Source organism: Myotis daubentonii, chromosome X (assembly GCF_963259705.1).
Source record: "Myotis daubentonii chromosome X, mMyoDau2.1, whole genome shotgun sequence".
Taxonomy (NCBI): Eukaryota; Metazoa; Chordata; class Mammalia; order Chiroptera; family Vespertilionidae; genus Myotis; species Myotis daubentonii.
In genome coordinates this window covers 11,176,965-11,196,667 of record NC_081861.1, presented here as the reverse complement: position 1 = coordinate 11,196,667, position 19,703 = coordinate 11,176,965, and the positions used below count along the sequence as shown (strand labels likewise).

The following is a 19,703-nucleotide window of genomic DNA, read 5'->3' as shown; positions in this document are numbered from 1 at the left end:
GCTCAACCACTGAGCCACGCCAGCTTGGCTTAAACAGCTTTATGGAGATGTAATTGACATACCATACAGTTCACCTATTTTAAATGTACAAATCAAGAGTTTTTAGTATAGTCACGGAGTGTACAATGTCACCACAGTCCATTTTAGAACATTTTTATCATCTCAAAAAGAAAACTCATGCCTTTAGCCGTCACCCCTCCATCCCGCATTCCCCAGGCCCTAAGAGACCACTCATCTACTTTCTGTCCCTATACATGCGCCCATTCTGAACGTTTCGAGGGGAATCATACAATCGGTGGTCTTTCGCGACAGGCTACTTTCATGGAGCACAATGTTCTCTGTGTGTTTTGGACCCTCTTTCTCCTCCGAAAGGCCATGACTGGAGATGCTGCATGGGCCTCGCGATATTAGTCTTTCTACTGCCAGAGATGTTGGAATACGTCTCCAATAAACAGTAAAAACCACAAGCAAACAAGCAGACAAACTGACTCCCCTTGTCTGGAAAGACATGAGTTCTTTCCAGTCTCCTGGTTCGAACCTTTTGCGTCGGCATTGCCCCCCAAAAGAAGAAGGAGCCAGAGCTCCCGACCCGGACCCTGCTTGGCCCATATCACCCTTCTCCGTGACTCAGCCTGGAAGCTCCTTGCAGGCAGGCGCCACAGCTCGGTCAGGCCACCTTCTGTTCCAAGTCCCCTGAACTGATGTTGGTGCAAGAAAGGGGGCCTTGCCCGGTCAGCCTGGCTCAGTGGTTGAATGTCCATCTATGAACCAGGAGGTCACGGTTCAATTCCCGTTCAGGGCACCTGCCCGGGTTGCAGGCTCAATCCCCAGTGTGGGGTGTGCAGGAGGCACCCAATCAATGATTCTCTCTCATCATTGATGTTTCTATCTCTCTCTCCCTCTCCCTTCCTCTCTGAAATCACTAAATTTATATATTAAAAGGGTTGGGGGAGAGCCCCTGGGCCCAGCCATTCTTCCAGGCAGAACCTTCTAGACCCCACTTGCATGCCAGCCCTGGGCTGAGCACTGAATAACTGAATGACAGCTGGCAGGACCCTCAGACCTCATCCCTGTTTTCCATCCATTGGACCCATTTCTCTTCGGCCTCCCCTCAGCCTCCACCTGCTGAGGTTTTCCTCTCTATACACTATTCTCTTTCGGTTTCTGCGGAATTCTGTCCTGTCTTGTGTCACCTGCCTTAGCGTCTTCCTCTCTCAGCCCCCTAGTCTCCTGTGCAGATCTCAGCATCACTGCCTACCTCGGTTTATTTATTTATTATTTTGATTTGATTTGATTGGTTTCAGAGAGGAAGGAAGGGGGAGAGAGAAATAGAAGCATTAATGATGAGAGAGGATCATTGATCGGCTGTCTCCTGCATGCCCCACACTAGGGATCGAGCCCACAACCCAGGCTTGTGCCCTGACCGGGAATCAAACAGTGACCTCCTGGTTCATGGGTCGGTGCTTAACCACTGAGCCATGCCGGCTGGGCCTACCTTGGTTTCTTACTCCCTCTCAACTCTCACCTTTGTCTCTCAGAAGCTGCTCCTGCAAGAGTCTCCCTCCTGCAGTGTCAGCCCATGAAAGAGGCTGGCTCTGGCCTGGCCCCGCTGCATGCTGGGTACACGGGCCAGGGGAGGAATGGGACCCCAGTGGACAGGGTGGCCTCGACTCTAGCCCAGCCGTGGGCAAACTACGGCCCGCGGGCCGGATCCGGCCCGTTTGAAATGAATAAAACAAACAAACAAAAAAGACCATACCCTTTTATGTAATGATGTTTACTTTGAATTTATATTAGTTCACACAAACACTCCATCCATGCTTTTGTTCCGGCCCTCCGGTCCAGTTTAAGAACCCATTGTGGCCCTCGAGTCAAAAAGTTTGCCCACCCCTGCTCTAGCAGCAGGTGGAGCTGGGCTCCCTGGGTCCTCAGGAAGTGGCCACGCTTCCAGTCATGGCCTGGGTGTAGTGGCTGGCGACAGCCTCTTCCTGGGAAGCTTGGCTGGCCGGGCAGTTAGTGAGTGGCCGGCACAGAGCTGGAGCTCGAGCCCCGAAGGAAGTGCCCACCCACAGAGCCGTTATCACATCCTAGGGGACCTGCACAGATTGAGCAAAAGAATGACTCGCTAGGTTCCTTTTCTCTGAATCAGCTTTCCCACTCAGCTTCTCTGAGCTCCGGGACAGGCAAGCTAGGGAGGATCCCCCAAGTCTGGGCGGGCCCAGGCCGCCCCCAGCTCAGTCACATTCGGAGGTCACACAGATAAGACAAGTTCCTCTTTTTTAGGGAAAAAAAGAGGCTGGAATGTGTGGGGGTGGGGATGGGGGTGTCCAGAGTTCCCAGGAGCCTAGATCAAGCCCTTCCCGAAACCCACACAGCTGCCTCCCGGATCTCAGAGAAGCACCTCCTTGTTCAGGCCCAGGCTGCCCCAGATTCTAGGCGGGCTCAGAACAGAATCCCAGGGCCACTCGCTGGACCAGCAGCCAGAGGCTGCCTCCCTCCCCCTCATCTCTCTTTCCTTTCTGCCCTCTCGCTTTCCTCTGCCCGGCCCAGGGCCAGAAAGCCATTTCCCACCCCTTTCTGGGCCTCAGTGTCCCCATCTGGGCAGTGGAAAGTTTGACTCTCTGAGGCTGGGCCTGCCCAGAGACGCCCAGGGTCCTGGTGTGAGTGAGACCGTGTGTCCCTTCGCTCCGTTCCCTGGGGCAGGGAGAGGGGGTGCTGGAGGAGGGGATGTGAGCAGGGAGCCGGGAGTGGGTGCAGCTAGCCCAGCCGTCTACAAGAAAATTGCTCCCTTTGAAGCTGCCAGGGGGGCCTGGAAGCCTGCCCCCCTCCTTCCCTTCCTCCCTCCCTCTCTCCTTCCCTCCAGCCCCCTCCCTCCTTTCCTCCCTCCCCGCCCCCTCCCCGGTTGGCCCGCCCGCCCAGCCTTTAGCCTCCCTCCCACCGCCTCTGTCTCCCTCTCTCCACGAACTGCCCAGGAGTGAGCAGCTGCTCTGGACGGCCCAACAGACAGATACACGGACTGCTGGACACTCAAGCCTGCCAACCAGCCAGCCTGCACCCAGCGCTTCCCCTCCTCAGGTAGGGCCCCCACGCCAGCCACTCACTGTCCCCACACCCCACGCTGGCCTTCAGCTGCCCTGGATGTCCCATCCCTGGCTCTGTTGCCCCCTCACCATTCTCAAGAAGTCCCAGACCCTGACCTTGCTGCCCCTATGCCGCCCCTCCACGTCCCTATCCCTGTCCCTCCTGCCCCCTTACCACCCTCTCCTGTGGGTTCCCAGGATGCCTGCGGGTTCCCAGGGCACTGCTGCAGGCTCTCAGTCTGTGCCCCTTCGTCGCCGCCCTGTGGCACCCTTGGTCCTTGTCCCAGTTCTGCCTCTACTCCCCTCACTCCCCTCCCTCTTCCAGGCACCTTCTCCACCCCCCTTCCCTCTCCCCTCTGATCTCACTCAGCTCAGCTCCGTGCCTGCCCTCTCTGCCTCCCCCTCGGGGTTGTTATCTTTGGCTGTGGCCCCAGAGCATCACCAAGGCATGGCTGGATGGCTGGCACCCCAGCTCTGCCAGTGGGCCAGTGGCCCTCTCCCTTTGCCACAAGACCCCGGGTGCACCCTGCACTCCCACCAGCCTCTCTCTGTGCTCTGCTCCTCCTGCTCAGCAGGCAAACCTACTTGCTCAGAGTTTCTCCTGGCCCAGGTCGGAGGCCCGAGGGCCTCCGCGGGAGCCTGGGCCAGGGAGCAGTCCCCATTGCCCGGGCCCAGGCCTTGGCAGGAACTCAGAGACTTGGTTCTCCAGGCACTCTCCAGGCACCCTGCCCAGATGTTCCTCGCTTACCCACAGGCGAATGCCCTGCCTCTACCTCCTCCTGGGAGAGGTGTGGGTCCACCGAGCCCTGGCTTCCAGGGCCCAGGGTGGGGCTGCCTGGGTGGGGCTCAACCCCATCTCCCCAGAGCCCCGTTGGATTGAGACTCAGAACTGGGCTGAGGCAGAGAGAAACTCGGGCAACTAGGCCATGTTACCCTGGGCCAGGCCTGGCTTGGGGCCCTTAAGGTTAGGGGGACACTGGGTAAACGTTTGGCTGCAGACCCACTTCCAAGCTGGGACCCTATCATCTCATCACCCCAGGCCTTTAGGGATGGGTGGACTTCAAGGGTTCCCTGACCAGCAAGCAGCCCTGTTCCCAAAAGGCAACCCAGCCACTGGTGCGGGGCGAGGGGGCACCTTTTGAATGGAGAGAGAGAGAGCCCCTGGTCTGAGCAAAGTGTAGCTGGCGGGTTGCCTCTAGGGCCCTTTGGGAGGAGAGGAGTGGCTCCTGTGGGTCCCACCCCCATCCCATCCATTGTACAGAGGGGGATACTGAGGCCCAGAGAGGGGCAGGAACCTGCTCACGGTTGCACAGCCATTCAAGGGCAGAGCTGAGGTCAGGACCTAGGGCTTCTGACTGACAAACTCTGGCTGTATTGACCCCATACCACCCAGGGACTCGTCAGAGTCACTTGACTACTGATGACAATAGCCTGTGGCCAAGACTATACTTTCAGGGATCATTTCTATAGTTCGTTACAATAGCCTGTGGTCATACTGTGAGACAATCGGGTGGGGGTAGCAAGATCACTGGCCCCTGGCCCGCAAGCTGCCAAGATGGCTGGCACGTAGAGGGGCCTGTCAAGAGACCCAGGAGAGGAGGAAGGTAGAACAGAGCTCTCTGGGTGTGCCCCTGAGTGCCCTGGCCACCTCCCCCCCTCCCTGCGTCATGGGCTGGTGTGGGGCCTGGGCACTGGTTACTGAGGGCTGCTGAGTGCAGAAAGTCCATGATCCTCCAGGGCGGAGCAGTGGGTGGCATCGGGTGGGGCAGACCTCACTTAAGCCAGAGAGATTGTTCAGGAACAATCTTCAGAAGAGCCGCTCAGGTTGCGGCTGCGGTCAATGCCATCTGTCCTCAGGAGGCTCCTGCCTCTGTGCCCTCACCCCGCCCTGGCCTGCCAGCTCACCGCCCTTAGGGCCTGCCTGGGGCCGGGACAGGCTAGAGATGCTCGGGCCTCCCTCAGCGCCAGAGAAGAAGGTTCCTGGGGGTCTGTGTCCAGGAGCGCGTTCATGCAGAGTGAGAACGCGTGCACGAGACTACAGACGTGCAAGCGAGTGCTCCTGGCAATGCGCTGCTGCCTGTGCCATCCGCGCCTGGGAGACCTGCAAGGGCAGAGGCACCTTCGTGTGGCGCTTGCCCATGGCTAGCTACCGTGGGCCTCCTGGGGGAGCCTCTGAGGACTGGGCTGTGTGGTGCATTGAAAGGAAGGTGCAGAGCTGCCTCCAAACTGTAAGGGCCAGGCTGGGAGCCGGGAGCAGAGAGGGCTCCGATGGCAAGCCAGCCGCCCGGTCCAGCTACCCACTGGGCCACCTTCAAGCCCCACGGACCCAGGTTCCAGTGGATATGAATGTCCCGCTGCTTTTGTGCTCTGCCTGCCCTGGAGAAGAGGCCGGGGTCCCCGTGTAGTAGATGGGGAGTCTGGGGCCCCACCCCTTTGCCAGTGGATCCGGTGGCAGTTCTGAGTCAGTCCATTTTAAGGGCCCAGAGAGTTGGGGGGGGCGACCCTCTGATCGGTGTGTGTGGTGACTTGCGACCATCAACCCAAATTTCTCTCCACCATGGCCCTGGCCCATTGGAGGGGCGTGGAAAGGGGGCCTTTGTAAGACAAGAGTCTCCTTCAGGAAGATTCTGCAGTCACTGGAGGCCACAGAGTGTCTCTTCCAGTGCCAACGTTAAGTCCCCAGAGGAGGGAGTTGTCATGAGCCAAAAGCGAGGGTCTGCAAGCAGGGCCTTCTGAGAGGGCTGCCTCCTCCCACCCACACCCTGGCCTCTGAAGCCCCACCCACTGGGCACTGGGCTGCTGTCTTGCAGGTGGCACATCCGGGGCCCCTCACCATCCTTGTCCATCCTGATTGTTAACAAGGTCTTCCCAGGCCCACCAAGACTTCATCCTGCTCCCCTTGGTTAGGTACCCAGAGCCGGAGAGCTTGGGCCCTGCCTGGAGCTGCTCCACCCCACGCCTGTCTGCCCTGCTGCTGGGAGTGAGCCACACTAGCCCAAGACTTGCCTCAAATTGAGGGGCTAGGAGGTGACAGTGGCTCTCCAGAGAGCCCTGCTGTGAGCCATGGGGTGGGAATGAGCGTCTGCTCCCCTTGAAGGCAAGCAGATCCGGGCCCTGCCAGCTCTGCCCCTCCCTCCCCTCCCTCCTGTCCTCTTCGGCTCCCACCCTGGGCCACCCACAGAACCCTTTCTGTACATCCCGTCTTAGGGGAAGCCAGTGGGAGGTGAGCAGAGGGGGCTGTGCTGGGGGGATGGGAGGGGGTCTGCTCAGGCCTGTCCCAGCCCCAGCCCCATGGCCAGGCCCTTCTCCAGCCTTCCAGACCAGCTCCAACCTTCCATATAGGAACACACAGCCTAAGTGTCCCAGGGCATCCTTCACCCCCACTGCGACTCCAGGCTCCTGGAAGCCACCCCAGCCCCACATGAGCCTCTTCCCCACCCTCTCTGCTCTGGGTAGGGGTAGCTCCTGGAGTGGCCGTGGAGGGCACCTTCTTGCCCACAGACCAGCAGCCTCAGCTTTTTCAGATGCTGCTCAGCTCCCAGCACGGCCTACAGAGCAGCACCAGCAGCACCAGCGAAGGTTTGGGGACTCAGATGACTCCCATCTGCCCCCTCCCTGTGGTGACACATCTCTTAGGTTTAGGGGGCAGGGCGCTGGGGGAGGTCCCAGACTCTGTGTGACTGTGACCTCACCCCGGCTTCTCCCCCACCAGCTGCCTCTGGGAGGTCAGGTGGCCCACAGGGACACAGCAGTCAGAGGCCCATGTGGCCACAGGATTGGGTATTGGGGGAATAGAAGCAGGGCTTGAAGGACAGGGGCAGAGGGCAGAGGCTGGCTCTGGCAGCTCTGACCTTGGAGACAAGGGAAGTCCCGAGGCAGAGGAGAGTGTGACTTTGATCCTCTCAGAAGTCTGAGTCCCAGCTCAACCTTCATTATGGTCCCCTGGGGACCTGAAACAGGGAACCCTGCGAGTGGCTGAAGGTGAACAGGTCCTGGCTGCCAAGGGCTGGGTCCCGCCACAGCCGGAGCCCCTGGGAGAGAGCTGGGACCCTGTGCAGGGAAGGGCTGTGGGGAACCCTGGGCCCAGGAAGGGAAGGGGCTACAGGCCTCCCTCCAGGGTGCCTGGCAGCTCTCCTGGCCTGGGAGCCAGGCCAAGCTCCCTTGCCCTGGCCTGGCTTAAGGAGGAAATGAGGCAGGCAGGGACTCAGGCTCTGGTAGGCAGGCAGAGAGCATCGCCTGGGGGGTCTGGCGCCTGCTGGGACCTAAACTGCTCAGGGGAACTTCCCTGGCCTGCCAGGGTGATGGCTTTTGCAGGCAACTTCCTTGCAGACTGAAGCAGAGCTGGCCTTGTGCATATACTTGGGCCAAAGCAGTGCCACCTGATCCATCGACGAAGGGGGTAGGCCCCTCGGGCAGTGGGGAGCTATTGATGGTGGCAGCCAGAGAGAGGTGCTATGTTTCTAAAGGATTTCTGATGCAAGCAAGGGGGCGCAGGGCTGTGCTTTCCAACCACCTCATGTCCCAGCTGGGGCAAGGGAGCTGCCAACGAGTCTTCTCCAGGGACCCCAGGGGCTGGGCCAGCCCCTACGCAGCCCAGGGAGCGTGGGATCTTGCGGCTTTGGGGCCTGCAGCAAAGTCTGCAACTGATGGCTGAGGGTGGGGCAAGACTCATGGGTGGTAGACAGACAGACAGCAAAGTCCTAGCTCCACCATTTCCTCGCTGGGTGGCCTTGGGCAAACTCTGAGCCTCATCTTACCCATTCAGCAAGTAGTAAAAAGCAGGGCTTCCTTCTATGGTCATTGGGAAATCATTTGAGTTTCCTGCCCCGCCCTGGGAGATGGTGATAGCATCCTCCCTCTTCCTCAAAGATTCTATTTTTTAAATATATTTTTATTGATTTCAGAGAGGAAAGGAGAGAGAGAGAGAGTTACATGAATGATGAGAGAGAATCATTGATCGGCTGCCTCCTGCACGCCCCACACTGGGAATGGAACCCAAAACTTAGGCATGTGCCCTGATGGGGAATCGAACCATGACCTCCTGGTTCATAGGCCGATGTTCAACCACTGAGCCACACTGGCTGGGCTCCTCAAAGATTCTAGAACATGATGAGGAGCTTAGGATTTCTTCATCAGTGGGAGGAGGAGGAAGGGCACACAGCTTAGGTATAGAAGGACCAGGGAACTCAGGACCCCCGGCTGATGTAGGCCATCTGTGACCTGACTCCTAGCGTGGCAGAAAGCCCGCAGGTTGACCCTCTTGCTTCCCTCCTGGAAGGGTGGGGGCAGGTGGGGGATGGCTCTCCTTGACATGAGGGGAGGGGAGTCTGGTTTGGCCAGCACCAGCTGCTTCACCCCTTCCCGGTGGCAGCCCTTTGCAGCCAATGGCTGGCTTCCTGCAGCCTCTGACACCATGTCCAGGTGGAGTTTGTCCTTGAAGACCCAGCTCTGTCCAGTCACCCAGCAGCGCCAGGGCCACACTTGGGCATCTGCTCCCCTTGTCACCTGAGGGCACGCTGAGACAATAACAGTGGGTTCAGGGTGGCTGGGGTACAGACACAGACAGGGTGGGGCTCAGGGACCAGCCCCTCCCCACTCCAGCCACCAGCCCTTTATGCAGTCATCCCCACAGCACACACATGTGGGCTTTAGCAGACCCATGGGTGGCACATGTGCCCGCTCTCTGTTTGACCCCAAGTGCAGACTAGAGCTGTTGGGAGTCCAGGGGGCCATAGGGAGCACCCCAGGGTCAGCCTGGGTAGCAACCCTTCCTCTTGCCTGCTGGTTGAAGCTGGGCCCAGGGGATTTGGTGAACAGGATTGAGTTACGGAGGAAGGGCACCCTGAATCACCACCCTCCCCCCCCAATCTCCCTCTCTCTCACCACAACTCACCCATGCAGTCCCAGGGACCTGACAGGGCTGAGTGGAAGGTGGCACGCATGTCAGAATTCCGGTCGGGTGGCTCAGTGGGGCCAGACACGTCGGGTTGGGGCCTAGGGCTAGTGCCCGGCGTCTAGGACTTGGCAACTGTGGGCCACACCTCGGCCGGCGAGCTCCCAGGGCATGCCAGACCTCAAGTCCTGCTCCCGCCGCCCTTGGCCTGGCCTGAATGCCTGGCACGGCCCGTCCATGTTCTCAGAGGCTGCCAATGTGTCTTGTTTGGCTGCGACCTGGAGCAATCCTGCTCGGAGGACCGTTCCGACGTCCAGAAGGCCAGACAAGAAGGCCCCTATGGGGTCGGAGGCGCACGCTCCAGGAAGCCCAGCCTCCTCCCTCGCTCACACCTGTGGGCGCCAGGCCTGAGGCCTCATGGCCATTACCACTTCTTTCCTTTGCTCTGAGGAGGTGGGGTCCAGAGAGCTCAGAGCCTGCTTTGATGGGGCTGGAGGCCCTCCCTGAAGTCCTGGGGACATGCCTGGGAAGGCTGATGAAGGGAAACTGAGGCCCAAAGGCCCAGGTGGTGTGGGGAGGTGGCATTGGGAGGACTTGCTGTGATTCTCACACTGTCCATGGGGGGCTCCCACTTCCTGGGCTTTGACCTTCCTGCCTCCTATGTGTGTGTGTGTGTGTGTGTGTGTGTGTGTGTGTGTGTGTGTGTGTGTGTTCCTGAAAGGGGGGGAGGCAGTGTGAGGTGATGGGTAGGAGGCAGGGGCACGCTTAAACTGGGGCAGCTGGGCCCATCTACCTCCCCGCAATCCCCCACCTTGATCACCCTGATCGTCACCAGCCTCGCCGGGAATTCCTCTCCCGGGCTCTGCACTGCCCACGCTGGGCCAAGCCAGCCATCCAGAGACCCCCCCCCGTCCTTCACGCGGTGCTGAGAGGCGAGGCCGAGGCCTGGAAGCTCAGGGCCTGGAGTTACCCGAGCTGGAGTCTCGGTCTCATGCTGAGTGACTCGGGGTGCGGGTTGGGGGGTGTTGGAATCTGTTCCCCTTTCTAGGCCTCAGTTTTCTCTCCCATAAAATGGAGGTACTCATTGCGCTGGACACAGGGAAGCCTTCCCCCTGGGCACCCCCGGAGGCCCCTTCCTGGCTCCTTCTGACTCTGTGGGGGTCTCTGGCCGCCCCCTGCAGGCTCGCTGTCCAGCCGGCCCCCTCCCCTCTGCATAGTTCTGGCGGAGTCCTGTGCCAGTCCCTCGAGGGGAAATGAGGGCTGTGCCGGGAAGCCCGCCCAGCCTCCACCCGCCAGCCTGCCCACTGCCTGGGCCCAGCCAGGAACCGGGGAGAACCAGCCAAACCTTGTCCTCTGCCTCTGTCACGGGGCCCTGATGTAGGGCCTCCAAGCCCTCAGCCTCCCTTCCCCTCGGAGTGTGTCTGCGCTGGAGCCAGGCTGGCCCGAAGATGCAGTGACGTCAGGCAGGGGGGCTTCGAGCTGGCTCAGCTCCTCCAGAGCCCCCAGCCCGCAGGGCAGGTCCCCTGTGACCCCTTGGTTGGCCTTCCCAGTACCCATCCATCCTCTGTCCCCGTGGAGGGGCCAGACACCAGGGCAGATGTGCCCTGTGGAGGTCCCAGCCGTCTCCAGCTCCAGGCTGCACGGCGTCTATCTGCACCCACCTCTCCCCACCCAGGCCCCCCCCCACCTCACCTCCACCCCCACCCCCACCTATCCAGGTGGGCTGTGGATCCCAGAGAATTCCAAGGCTCTTGCTGGGCATTCCAGCCCTGACTCATCCCTGCTGTGAGGGAGCAGCTTTGGCAGGGGTGCCAGACAAAGGGGGGAGCAGTCTCCTCCCTCTCTCCCCTTCCATCTTCTCTCCTGCCTTCGTCCTCCCCTTCCTGTTCTCTCCCACTGCTCCTCCTCCTCCCAGCCCCGGGCAGCCAGTGGCACCTGGGCAAGGGCCCTGAGCAGTAGTAACAGGCACGGGAGGCCTAGACCCACGCCACTCTGTCCTGAGAGTTGCAAACTCGAGGGAAGAAGGAGGGACCTGCTGTCCAGGTAGGCAAGCCCCAGGCCTTCTCCCTACCCCGAGCCAAGGCCTTCTGGGGGTCCCCTGAGTCCTGCATCCCCTGAGTCCCCTGGGGCTGGCAGAACCTGGTGGAAGCCAGGGAGGCTGGATGCTGCCCCAGTGTGTGGGACCCTCACTTTGCTGTGTGACCTGGGGCAGCTTCTCTGAGCCTGCCACCGGGGGGCCATGCACTCAGGAGGGCGGTAGGCGCCTGGCTGGGGCCCTCTGAGGCTGGCTCTGTGGCTTAGTCAACAGAACCATGGCCTGGGATCCTCCTGCCATCCCTCCGCAGCTGTATCCTCAGGGACCATGGGAACCAAGGCGAGCCATGTGACCTGGGGCTGCAGGAGTACTGGAGGGGACAGCAAGACAGGGATGGTTGAGAATCTGAGGGTCACAGCTGTGTGCCCAGGCCTGGAGCTGGCCCCAGGCACCACCTGGTAGCCAAACCAATCCCACGTCCAATGGGCCTGCCCAGGAAAGCAGTAGGCAGGTCCAAGCTGCTCCGAAGATGCCGGCCTATAGTGCCCTCCACCCCCAGGCCTCCCTTCCACTTCTGCAGCCAGCATCCAGGCTCAGGGGGCTCCCCAGCCCCACTGATCCTCCAAATAGCCCCTCTCCTGGCCAAGATGGGCACCAAGGGAGGGCCTCCCTGGGTGGGGCCAGTTTGGGTCTGCAGGAGGCACAGGCCGTCGCTGGGCTCCTTGCCCACAGATGCACCCAGGGCAGCCTTCCACCCCCTGCCCCCCACCCGGAACCTGTGAGGCAAGCAGGGGGGAGGGCACATTTAATCCTGTTGAACAGATAGGGAAAATGAGGCTGGGACTTTTCCGGGAAATCCTTGGGTGGGGGGGGGTGTGGGGGGGGAGATGGGAGAGGCACGGGCCCTGGCTCCTGCCTGTACAGAGCCTTTGGGCAGAGCAGGAAGGAGGCAGGCCCATGTGGGTGCCAGAGGCAGGCTCAGGCAGGGAAGCACCCCCACCCCACCTCGCTGCCCAGCCTGGGGGCCTCCAGACAAGCCTGACCCTGCTCACCACCCTGCTGGCAGTCTTCTCCCCTGGGGGCGGGGGAAGGGAGGTGGCTTCAGGGGCCTGGACCCTGGGCAGATGGAAGGATGTGGGAGCCCCAGGGCTCTGTGAGCCCAGCCAGGGGAAGGCTTGTGGGCCAGGCGAGGCAGCCGAGGCCCCGGGGGACAGTGGGGAAGCGGATGGGGGGCTGTGCCCTAGGGAATGCCCCTCTCTTTCTCCTCCTGCCTCTGGAATGAGCCCAGGTCTTGGCACAGTGTGCCCAGCCTGGTGCCTTGGCCTCTTGACTTCCGTAAAAAAGATGTGGGTGCGCTGCAAGGTGGGGGGCTCAGGCAGGAAAGGAAGCAACTCATAATCCCTTAACTCAACCCCGACTGCGCCCACATTGCCTTGAGCTTGTGGGATTGGCCCGGGGCCACAGTGGTATCTTCAAAGCGTGTGGGGGGCAAATGATTGGGTTTCTCTCTCCGCCTCCTCCACTCGCCTCACTGACCCCCCAGGCAGCTGCTCGCTGACTCAGTGGTGTGTGTGTTGGGGGCGGGGGGGGGGAGGGCCACAGACTCCCTAACTGGGAAGACACTGCAATTCCCACTAAAGCCAGGTCTTGCCTGGGAGCACAGGGGAGCGGAAGGAGGTGCCCCGATTCTGCCAAGTGCCTCCTGGCTGCCCACAGCCGTTCTCTCTGCCACTCAGGCCCCAGTGGTGGATGGGGAACACGGTGCCAACACACAGAGAACCCCAGCCCCTGGCTGGGGGAAGGGCCGAGAGGATGGGTGTGGTGCTGGCTGGGCCCTCCTGACGGCCCCTCCTCGCCCTGGCTTGCAGGCACGTCCATCATGTGGCCCCTCTGGCTCCTCACGTCCCTGCTGGCCCTGAGCCAGGCCCTGCCCTTCGAGCAAAAGGGCTTCTGGGACTTCACCCTGGACGACGGGCTGCCCATGATGAACGATGAGGAGGCTTCGGGTACCGACACCTCGGGCGACCCGGATATAGACTCCCTCACGCCCAACTTCAGCAACATGTGTCCTTTCGGCTGCCACTGCCACCTGCGGGTGGTTCAGTGCTCCGACCTAGGTCAGTCTCAGGGCTGTGGCAGGAGGGGTGTGTGGAGGCGCGGGCACAGCCCGAGTGCCCCTAGCAAAGGGACACACGTCTGTCCTGTGGGATGGGCGTGGGAGGATGGGAGCGCAGATGGGTGACCCCAGGCAGGCCCTGGGATCCTGATTTCAGAGTGGACGGGTGGCGGTGGCGGGGCCCCTGGGTGTGTGTCTGTGTGTGTGAGTGTCCCCGTGCTCTGAGCCTCTTGGGAACGTGGCCTGGGCTCACATGGGTGACAGCGGTGCTGGTCCCCAGATCTGATCACTGTGCCCAAGGAGATCTCGCCCGACACCACACTGCTGGACCTGCAGAACAACGAAATCAACGAGCTTCGGAGGGACGACTTCAAAGGCATGCCGCACCTCTATGTAAGCCCGCCCAGCCCTTTCGCCCAGCCCTTTTTTAAAAAACATATATTTTTATTGATCTCAGAGAGAGAAAGGGAGAGGGAGAGAGAGAGAGAGAGAGAGAGAGAGAGAGAGAGAGAGAGAGAGAAACATCAATGATGAGAGAGAGGCACTGATCGGCTGCCTCCTGCATGCCCCACACTGGGGATCGAGCCCACAACCCAGGCATGAGCCCTGACCAGGAATCAAACCGTGATCTCCTGGTTCATAGGTCGATGCTCAACCACTGAGCCACGCCAGCCAGGTCCACCCTGCCCTTTAGAAGGGTCTTGGGGAGGTGGGTGGTCTGCAGCTAGGAGTGGATCCAGATGGGTGTGTGTTCTTGTACTTGTGGAGTGCAAGAGGGACCTGGGACCTATGGCGTCCTGAGAGGAGTCTGGAGGTGGGCGTGGAGGGAGTGCCCGGGGTCAGGGTCACGTGCATGGGTGTCAGCAACCACAGGGCAGAATGGGATCACTCAGCTTAATCGTCTTTTTGGCTGGAAACTTTATTGATTTTTCGCAAGAACATATTTCATTGTATCCAGAGTACAAGTGGGGAAACTGAGGCTCATAGGAGCGTTGGGCCACGCTAGGCAGTAGTGGCATCCCCTGGCTCCGGGCTCTGCGCTCTGCTAACCCAGCTGGGCCTCAGGCACCTGTGAAGTAACCGCCACTTACTCCTGCTCTCTCGGCCTCTGCCTCCAGGTGGCAGCGGAGGGAGAGAGAGGAGAGGGCTGGGTGGGCCGGGGAGCTGGGCCTTCACCTCCAATGCCCACTCCTCCCGCCCCGCCCCCTGCCACCTTCAGGCTCTCGTCCTGGTGAACAACAAAATCTCTAAGATACACGAGAAGGCCTTCAGTCCCCTGCGGAAGCTGCAGAAGCTCTACATCTCCAAGAACCACCTGGTGGAGATCCCTCCCAACCTGCCCAGCTCCCTGGTGGAGCTCCGCATCCATGACAACCGAATCCGCAAGGTGCCCAAGGGCGTGTTCAGCGGGCTGCGCAACATGAACTGCATTGGTGAGTGTGGCCCTGGCCCAGGACAGTCCCCGTCCCGGTGGCTGTCAGGAACGGTCAGGGACAGGGACCAGGACCTCTTCCAATCAGAATGGGTCTCACAGAATGTTCTGGGGCCTTGTCTAGGGACATGCCCCAGAGCGGCCAAAGCAAGGTGAAGAGAAACCAGGGGACAGGGGACTGTAGAGAGAGGGAAGGGAAAGGGCCAATGCCACTAGACAGCCAACCGGAGCCTGCCATGGGCTCCCCCTTTTCTCCTGCTCCCCCTGCCTCCTGAGCCGGATGCAGGGCCAGTGCCCTTGGGGGCTAGTGATCTTGAACAGCCAGGACTTTGCAATTTGCCCCATAAATCAGTGGCTGCTTTCAGGGGGAGATAGGGGAGCAGGCAATTGGCAGGGTTCATCAGGCCAACCCCAAGCCAGGAGGCCAGCAGGCCCCGGGGTGTACGGGCGGCAGCTTGAGCTCCATCTGCTCTGGCTGTGGGGCTGAGGGGGCCTCTCTCTTAGAGATGGGCGGGAACCCCCTGGAAAACAGCGGCTTTGAACCTGGAGCCTTCGATGGCCTGAAGCTCAACTACCTGCGCATCTCCGAGGCCAAGCTCACCGGCATCCCCAAAGGTAGGAAGACAGCCCTTTCTTCCCATTCTGGGCAGAGCTGGGGATCTAGAGCCTTCTAGACCCACCTGGTCTCCTTATAGGGAGGGCTTCAGCGGGCCTCCCCCACTTCACACGCACACAGCAGCAACCACACCCTCCTGCATTCATCTCATTCATTGTCCCGGCAGACCTCCCGGAGACCCTGAATGAACTCCACCTGGACCACAACCAAATCCAGGCTATTGAGCTGGAGGATCTGCTCCGCTACTCCAAGCTGTACAGGTGGGCTGGGGCCCAGGCGGGTGGCCCACCCCTCAGCCCTCTTCTCCTCTGGCTTCTCAGTACATCTCCTCCTTCCTCCTTCCGTTTGCAGGCTGGGCCTGGGCCACAACCAGATCCGCATGATTGAGAACGGAAGCCTGAGCTTTCTGCCCACCCTGAGGGAGCTGCACTTGGACAATAACAAGCTGTCCAAGGTGCCTGCTGGCCTTCCGGATCTCAAGCTACTCCAGGTGAGAGCTGGGGGGAGAGGGGGGAGGGGGAACCCAGTACCAAGTCCTCTAAGACTGGGGGAGGAAGCAGCCCATGTCCCCAGGCCAGTTCCTTGGCCCCCCTGCCCCTCCTGATTCAGGCCCCAAGTAGAGAGTGGAACAGGGACTCGCTGTACAAGTGGCAGCTGCATGGTCTGGCCACTTACTCCTTCTCCCTCCGCCTCTGCCTCCTCATCTGGAAAGGAGCAGTCACGAGTCTGTGCTGAGGAAGAGGGGGAGGACGGCAGGGCAGCAAGGAGGGTGGGATGAGCTGGAGAGAGGTTGTGACAGATAAGCAGGAGGTGGCCTGGTAGATCCTGGAGCTGAAGGTCTCCCAAGACGGCAGGGCCTGGGAGGTCGGGGAACAGGAAGGGCCTGGGGATCAACAAATACGTGCCAAGACAGGGATAGCCCAGGGCAGGAAGTGGGCTGATGGGGTGGTGGTGCAGGGCCTTGCCTGGGGTTCCCTTCCCTGGCTTGGTTTCCAGTCACAAGGGTGAGCTTGGTCTTGCCCAGTCCTGCTCGAGCCCCTCAGTCTCTTCCTCAGCCCCATTCCCATGGTTGTCCAGCCAGAGCCCTGCGTGCTCGCAGCAGCCCAGCTGCAGCAGCAGCTGTGCAGGGAGTGCTGGACTGAGCGCGCCCTCTAGTGGCCAGTTCCTCTCCGCTTCTAGGGGGCGCTTGTTGCACACGAGCGCCTCCTCTGGTCATTGGACGTCTTACCACACACACTCCTGTATGCTCAGCCCTCCCCTAGGGAGGGGCTTCAGGGAGTTGGGGAAGGCTGATAGAGGGCAAGTGCCCCTGAGGACCTGGAGGAAAAGGAAATTACCCTGAAGGTTCTTTCTCCTGTCATGCCCCGGAGTCCCTGGAATGAGAGGCTGAGAGGGGCAGGCCCGGAGGGAGTTCATTGAACTCAGAGGGAAGGCCAGGGACCCTCTGGGATCCCAACGTGCCATCTTTCTTGCATGGACACCCCCCCATCCCCTGCCCCCACCTCCATGTGCCCCTCACCTCCCACCCACCATGAACCCACCTGAACCCCTCATCCCAGCCCCTGGTCACACACATGTCTGACCACCATACTCCAGCCTTGGTTTGCTCCTCCCGCTGGATGCAATGCAATGATGTGATGCCCAGGTGGCCAGATTCGGGAAAGGTGGTTGGGGCGCTGGGGCCACTGGCGCTGAACCTAGGCCACGCCCCTCTGCCCCAGGTGGTCTACCTGCACAGCAACAACATCACCAAGGTGGGCGTCAACGACTTCTGCCCCATGGGCTTCGGGGTCAAGCGAGCCTACTACAACGGCATCAGCCTCTTCAACAACCCTGTGCCCTACTGGGAGGTGCAGCCAGCCACCTTCCGCTGTGTCACCGACCGCTTGGCCATCCAGTTTGGCAACTACAAGAAGTAGAGGCAGCAGCAGCCTTGCGGTGGCCTGAGCTGGGTCTCTGGGGAGCACAGCGAATGTCCTGAAGGGGGAGGCAGAGCGAGGGAGCCAAGCCAGTGCCCAGCTGCACCCAATCCAGCCCCACCCCGATCCCCAACCCCCCACTCGCTGCCCTCTGACACCTTCACTCTGGTTCCCAAGCATGCAGGCGGGGCACGAGGCCCAGGCCCCATCACATGTCCCCTTGGCTTCAGAGCTGCCCCTCCCCCCATCATAGCCATTCAGAGGGGCTCCCACCAAATTTTCTTCCATTTCACCCTAAAACCAAATTGTCTGAAGCTCCAATCCAGGGAAACCAGTCCCTGGGTCTGGGGGACGGAAGGGGATGAGCAGACCCCTCTGAGCCCACCGCACCTGCCTGGGGCACATTCCTCCTTCACATGAACTTGCAGCTTCCAGCCCTCATTGGCCTGGTCTGCCATCCTTGGCCTCAAATGGGCTCCCACCTTTATGCAAGTTCATGGCCCATCCATCGGAGCCTCCTTGCTCTACTGACTCTTAGACCAGTCCTCTCTCTCCCTCTCTCTCTTTCTCTCTCTCAGTCTCCCTCTCCTCTCTTACATCCTTGGGCTAGATCTGGTCTCTGTCACAATAGGCCTCTGCCCAGTCCCTACCCAGGCAAGCCAGTGGGTGGGGTGCAGCTACCCCCCCCACACACACCAGTCTGCCCTGCCCAGGTCTCTCCCCTAAGCCTGGGCCTGCAGGCGGCAGATGGAGGTGCTGCGCCCGCCCACGCTCTAGTCACGGGGGAAGCACTGGGCTCAGCCAGACCCTGGAAGTCAGGCCCCCGGGAGGGGCCCAGCATCCCACTGGAGTCCCAAGCACGCTTTTCATTTCCCCTCCCCCTGTCCTCCATGATGGCTAGGTCTCCCCACCCCCCACCCCCACCTCGCTCCCGGCCCTTGGTGTGGGGTTTCGAGCAATCACACCCAGCTTGAGGAAGGGCTGCTTCTGAGGTCGGATGCTGTCTTTCAATTAAAGAAACACTGTGCAATATGGCTCTGTGTGTCATTGTTCTCGGGGTGGCACTGGGGGCCGCCTCTGGCCAGCTGCTGGGCTCTGCCTCTCTGTGCCCCCTCCAAGCCTGGGGCTTTATCTTGCTGCTTTCTTTGAAGGTCCTGGGCACCTCCAGGTGTGAGGCTGTACAACAGGCCCTGGTGACGAGGTGGGAGGCCACGGCCTGGCCCCTTCCCCTCCCTTCTAGGCACTTCTGCTGCCCCAGCTGTCCTTAGACTGGGCTCCTGGAGCAGCCCACCCCGGTGTCCTTTCTGAGTGCAGGCTGCAGGGCACCAGGCTAGACCCCTTTCAGGGGAGCCAGTAAGTCCTAGGGCCCCCCTGATTGCCCCTCTTTTTTAAAAAATATATTTTTATTGATTTTAGAGAGAGGAAGGAAGAGGGAGAGAGAGATAGAAACATCATTGATGGGAGAGAATCATTGATCGGCTGCCTCCTGCACACCCCACACTGGGGATCGAGCCCGCCACCCAGACATGTGCCCCGACCGGGAATCGAACTGTGACCTCCTGTTTCATAGGTCGACGCTCAACCACTGAGCCGCACCGGCCTGGTGCCTGATTGTCCTTCTTGATGGGTTCCTGTGTCAGCACCAGGAGGCTCACTCCGGGGCAGGGCGGCACGCTGTGTGTTGCGTGTGCCCACCTGTGCTGGTCTGGCCCGGGGTCCCAGCACAACCTCCACCCCATAAGGCACAGTGCGTGCCAGCTGAGCCACGCCCAGGCTGCAGTGTGCTGGCACCAGTCCCAAGAGAAGATCCAGAGCGCAGCCGGGAAATCCTGCCCACTGGACACGGGTGGGGGGACAGTCCCCAGAGCAATGCCCTCTCGGCCTGCCCAGAGGGCTGAGGTGGCAGTGGGCTGGATCCTGGCTGCTCTGTCTTCGTGCTACATGAGGGGGCTCTGTCTCTAGTGGTGGAGCCCTGGGGCTTCCCCGGGCAGCCACAGGCCACTCACGAAAATAGAGCAGGCAGGGCCCACTGGGAGTGGCAGCCCAGGAGAGGAGCCCGGAGACTCAGCACCCCGCCTCCCACACACTGCCACCTGCCCTTCCACCTGGCCTGGCACCGGGACACCCGGTGTTCCCAGGTTTCTCCTTTTGGGGATGGGAGGCACTCCTCACAGTGGCGGCCCAGCGATAGAATGTCACCCGTCGGCATCATAGCACTATTCTGGGCCATGTGCTCCACAGCCCAGCAATCTCTGCTGAGCTGGGCAGGCTCAGGGCAAGGGCACTGGCCAGGGGCCAGGAGTCAGGGCCTCGGTCAAGTCCCCTCGCTGGCTGGGAGGAGGGGCAGTCAGGCACCGGGGCCTGGTGGAGCCAGAAACCTCGAGCCCTCAGGCCCTTTCTCTGTGTACTGGTCTTGGCGCCTGACCTGTTATGCGGGTCCAACACAGCCCCTCCCCCCTGTGGGTCTCTGTCTTCTCACCCTCCCTCCCTGCCTCCCTCCCTCCCTCTCTCCCAGCCTTCCTGCAATTCCTTTCCTCTCTGCCTCCCTCTCACTGGGGACGCAGGTGCCACAACAAGCTAGCGAGACAAGAGTGATAAGGCTGTTAGGTACA

The 19,703-nt window shown here is 60.8% G+C and overlaps 1 protein-coding gene across 3 annotated transcripts; it reads left to right on the top strand.

The window, feature by feature from the left end:
* Positions 1-2,504: 2,504 nt before the first annotated feature.
* Positions 2,505-18,123, top strand: BGN (biglycan). 3 transcript variants are annotated; one of them, XM_059679839.1, is made up of 9 exons: positions 2,505-2,660; positions 2,973-3,075; positions 12,877-13,125; positions 13,405-13,517; positions 14,344-14,557; positions 15,061-15,171; positions 15,339-15,432; positions 15,524-15,662; positions 16,894-18,123. In XM_059679839.1, the coding sequence occupies exons 3-9, from the start codon at positions 12,888-12,890 to the stop codon at positions 17,089-17,091; spliced, it is 1,107 nt and encodes a 368-aa protein (XP_059535822.1). In that variant the 5' UTR covers positions 2,505-2,660; positions 2,973-3,075; positions 12,877-12,887; the 3' UTR covers positions 17,092-18,123. The 3 variants fall into 3 exon arrangements, with proteins under 3 accessions (XP_059535822.1, XP_059535821.1, XP_059535823.1); XM_059679838.1 differs by lacking the exon at positions 2,505-2,660 and having other exon boundaries at positions 2,922-3,075; XM_059679840.1 differs by lacking the exons at positions 2,505-2,660; positions 2,973-3,075 and adding an exon at positions 10,994-11,016.
* Positions 18,124-19,703: the final 1,580 nt, after the last annotated feature.